The sequence below is a fragment of the Ylistrum balloti genome, unplaced genomic scaffold, assembly GCF_031769215.1.
Source record: "Ylistrum balloti isolate Yb309-2 unplaced genomic scaffold, AGI_CSIRO_Ybal_v1 Utg370298, whole genome shotgun sequence".
NCBI lineage: Eukaryota > Metazoa > Mollusca > Bivalvia > Pectinida > Pectinidae > Ylistrum > Ylistrum balloti.
Genome location: NW_026782224.1, coordinates 20,449 through 23,581, shown reverse-complemented (window position 1 = coordinate 23,581; position 3,133 = coordinate 20,449). Strand labels below are relative to the sequence as shown.

Here is a 3,133-nt window from a genome sequence, read left to right as displayed (position 1 = left end):
TGTTTAGACCGTGTTCCACACTATAGGTAAATTAGGGAGCTGCTGTGTGCAATTTTGTTGTTGTGTTTAGTGATAACATGACTAATACGCATGGTTTCTTTGACAGATACCAGTGGGTTTGGTGAAAACCCAAAGTAAAAGACGAGGAGGGGGTGCATGGAGTGTTGTGAGTGAAGACAGAAAACGCGGGGGTAGAGTCGCGAGGCCACTGAGGGAGTCTGGTCTGTGAATTCCTCCACAGAGAAGAGCGGAGAAGACATATTTGACACTGTAGTTTGTGAAAACCAGTATGCAAGTCATGGAATTAACATACAGAGATTATCAGTAAGTCAGACTCACTCACTTAATTTCATCCCCTCCATTTTCATGTCCGACTTGCTTTGCTAGTTCTGAATAAGTAAAACCACAACACATGTGGGTAAACCTATCTAATCCGTGACCCTGAGAGACAATACCTTTTTATCGAATTAAACAGGAATCCGGAAAGATAAGGTTTATATGGAGTTTTCCATCTAGTCAGAATTAAAGGAGAATTTCAAATTGATGCCAGCTTTCTCAATGTCTGATTGAGCATAGATGTAAAGATAGGTTTGTTACGGAAATATCTACTCCGGATAAAGGAAGATATTCAAGTTCTTCATCCATATTAATGGTTCGAGCAACAGTGTATTTTTAATGAAGAATATATAAATGTGATTATAATTTTTATGTACTTTTTTCCAATTTCCAAATCTGAAACAATAGCCGAGTTCATAGAGTACTGTTGGAGGCTGTTTTACACTGACACTTAAATAATATCTAGTCCTGCTAAACATCTTATTATATAAGTTTAAATTTCTGACATGTACAGTGATTTGAAAGGTAAACATTCGAACATGACGATATTTAAGTGACCTGACAAAAATGAAGTACTTTTCGAGAAGAAACTTCGGAGATCGAGGTTAGATCGAGTACACTTATGGTACGTCCCAGGTAACGGGTATTTCTTCAGGTATGGCGAAGGTAAATAAACACCGGAAGTGTATTGACTAAAGTTTCATGTTTATTATTGATATTCGTGATCTTGATCAAAGCAAATGCAGAAAGAACCCTGATTACTTCTCATATTTGTATAAGATTTCATTTTGACACAGACAAATATACTGAAGTAAAGACACTATTTACTCAGTGGTAACAGGCCAAGTTTTCTTCTGCCTATGCTGTCTGGACGACGCTGTCGGAGTCTAGGTGTTGTTTGCTTCTAGATAGATTGGACACTTCTGTCTTAATCTCGCGGTTTTATTTGTCATTTTTAGGCGGAGAGAGTATATCTCGCGAGTCTGTGTATTTGAGTTGCAAACGTCTAAGTCAAGAATCACATGTATCTTCGGACAGTGCATTGCAAATGAGCTTTTTCCTAATCCGGGCATGCTGTATTATAAATAAAACCTCGTTTATCCGGAAATACGAACGTTAACTGCAAAACAAGATATCATCATCTGAACGTTGTATCAATCTAGAGCTTCCAGCTACTTATAAAAAAGTTATCGGCTGTATCATAATCCTATGTACACTAAGATCAGTGTGACGAAATGGTTAACATATTATACACCAAAGAGACAAAAGGCGGTAACAATGTACTGTAGTCAATTCGGCCACACTTCTTCAATAGATGTGCGAGAGTCTGTGGACCCCCTCGTTCCTGTTTATTACTGGCCCACTGAGGTGTATCTAGATGGCTTCCTAAAACAGCCACCAGAAAGGGTTGTTTTCCCTGTCGACTATTTTGAAAATTTCCAAGTAAATGACATGGCCTTAGTGCATATAGGATTATAGTACAGCCGAAATGTTGGTAGATTCCGTACCATCATGAACACTACGTCCGTCAGTTCTAGCACCCTCCACTCTGGTCATTTATCAGATGAAGGTAACCATGTAGTCATCGAAACGTCACACTCTAATCTTCTAATGGTTGTGTTATAAGAACTTCTATTCTATTGATATTGCCGCCCAGAACAAAATGTTCCGACATATATCACACAAAAGTTTCACATATCATTTATATTTTAAATTATATATTTTTGTAAGTTCCAAAACTTTCAAACACAAGCAAAATGTCTTTGATTTTTCGATCATGATACAAAATGGCCAAGCTTGCGTGAATTTAGAATATATATAATCCGAGATAACATCTTGATTAAAGAAAACATTTCTGATTTGTGTTTCCTATTTTTGCAGTAACCGAGTGTTTACTCACACCGAAAAGAAGATGATGGAGCTGGATAGGTTAAAAATCTTAGCCAACAAGCACCTAAGCCGTCTTAATCAGCTCAAAATGCGTTACATCGATTGGTTCAACAGGAAACACACGTCTTTTCTAGATTCCATTAAGCTGATTCATGCTCTTGGCGGTACACTACTTCCGTTTGAGGTAGACAACATTCGCCATTATCGGCGCGTGCGTGATCTATCTCGCCGATTCCCGCGGAACGGGACACCGCGAGACTCTAGTCCGGTGAAAATGGACGAGTTCATTTCATTTTGGGAAGAAATGTACATGCTTAAACTTGAGAACGACGCCCTTTTCGATAGCGTGGAACATTTTTGTCATAGTATCCGGCGGCTGAGACAACCGGAACTAAAGGACGAAATTGATAGACTGCATTACAAACTAAATCTTTTCTGTGCTGAAGACTTCAAGTTCACAGAGCTCAACAACGAACGTGACAATTTGTTCACTTATAAAGTTGCACCACATGACCACAAATATCACGGTCTGGTAAACTTTATACCGTTTCTTCTGGGATATGCCACACGGATATGTTACTGGACCGGTAAATTGTACATAGAAAAATCATAACAAGAAATCAACAATATGAACATGTGACTTCGATCAGCATTCTGATTGGTTAAATCTTAACAAGAAATCAACAACATGAACATGTGACTTCGATCAGCATTCTGATTGGTTTATAAAACTAATGCGACAGAAATTACCAGAATTGCATACGAACAGCTAAGGGCACATGACTTCTATTGGTAATATGATTGACAAAGGAAATTTATTTACAAAACGAGGCTTATTGACCTTACGGTTCCTTTTAATTGGTTTAAGAAAGAAAACAACGCAATTCACATTTCACATACATAACCC

The 3,133-nt window shown here is 38.1% G+C and overlaps 1 protein-coding gene across 1 annotated transcript; it reads left to right on the top strand.

The window, feature by feature from the left end:
* The first annotated feature begins 289 nt into the window (after nucleotides 1-289).
* LOC132553095 (uncharacterized) lies at nucleotides 290-2,839 on the top strand. Its single transcript, XM_060217306.1, has 2 exons — nucleotides 290-324; nucleotides 2,218-2,839. Exons 1-2 carry the CDS (start codon nucleotides 290-292, stop codon nucleotides 2,837-2,839), a joined length of 657 nt encoding a protein of 218 aa, XP_060073289.1.
* Nucleotides 2,840-3,133: the final 294 nt, after the last annotated feature.

What these genes read in the sequence shown, in the direction of transcription:
- LOC132553095 (XM_060217306.1), top strand. Translation starts at nt 290, where the DNA reads ATGCAAGTCATGGAATTAACATACAGAGATTATCA. An exon ending in TTAACATACAGAGATTATCA is followed by an intron (nt 325 to 2,217) that starts GTAAGTCAGACT and finishes CTATTTTTGCAG; the next exon opens with TAACCGAGTGTTTACTCACA.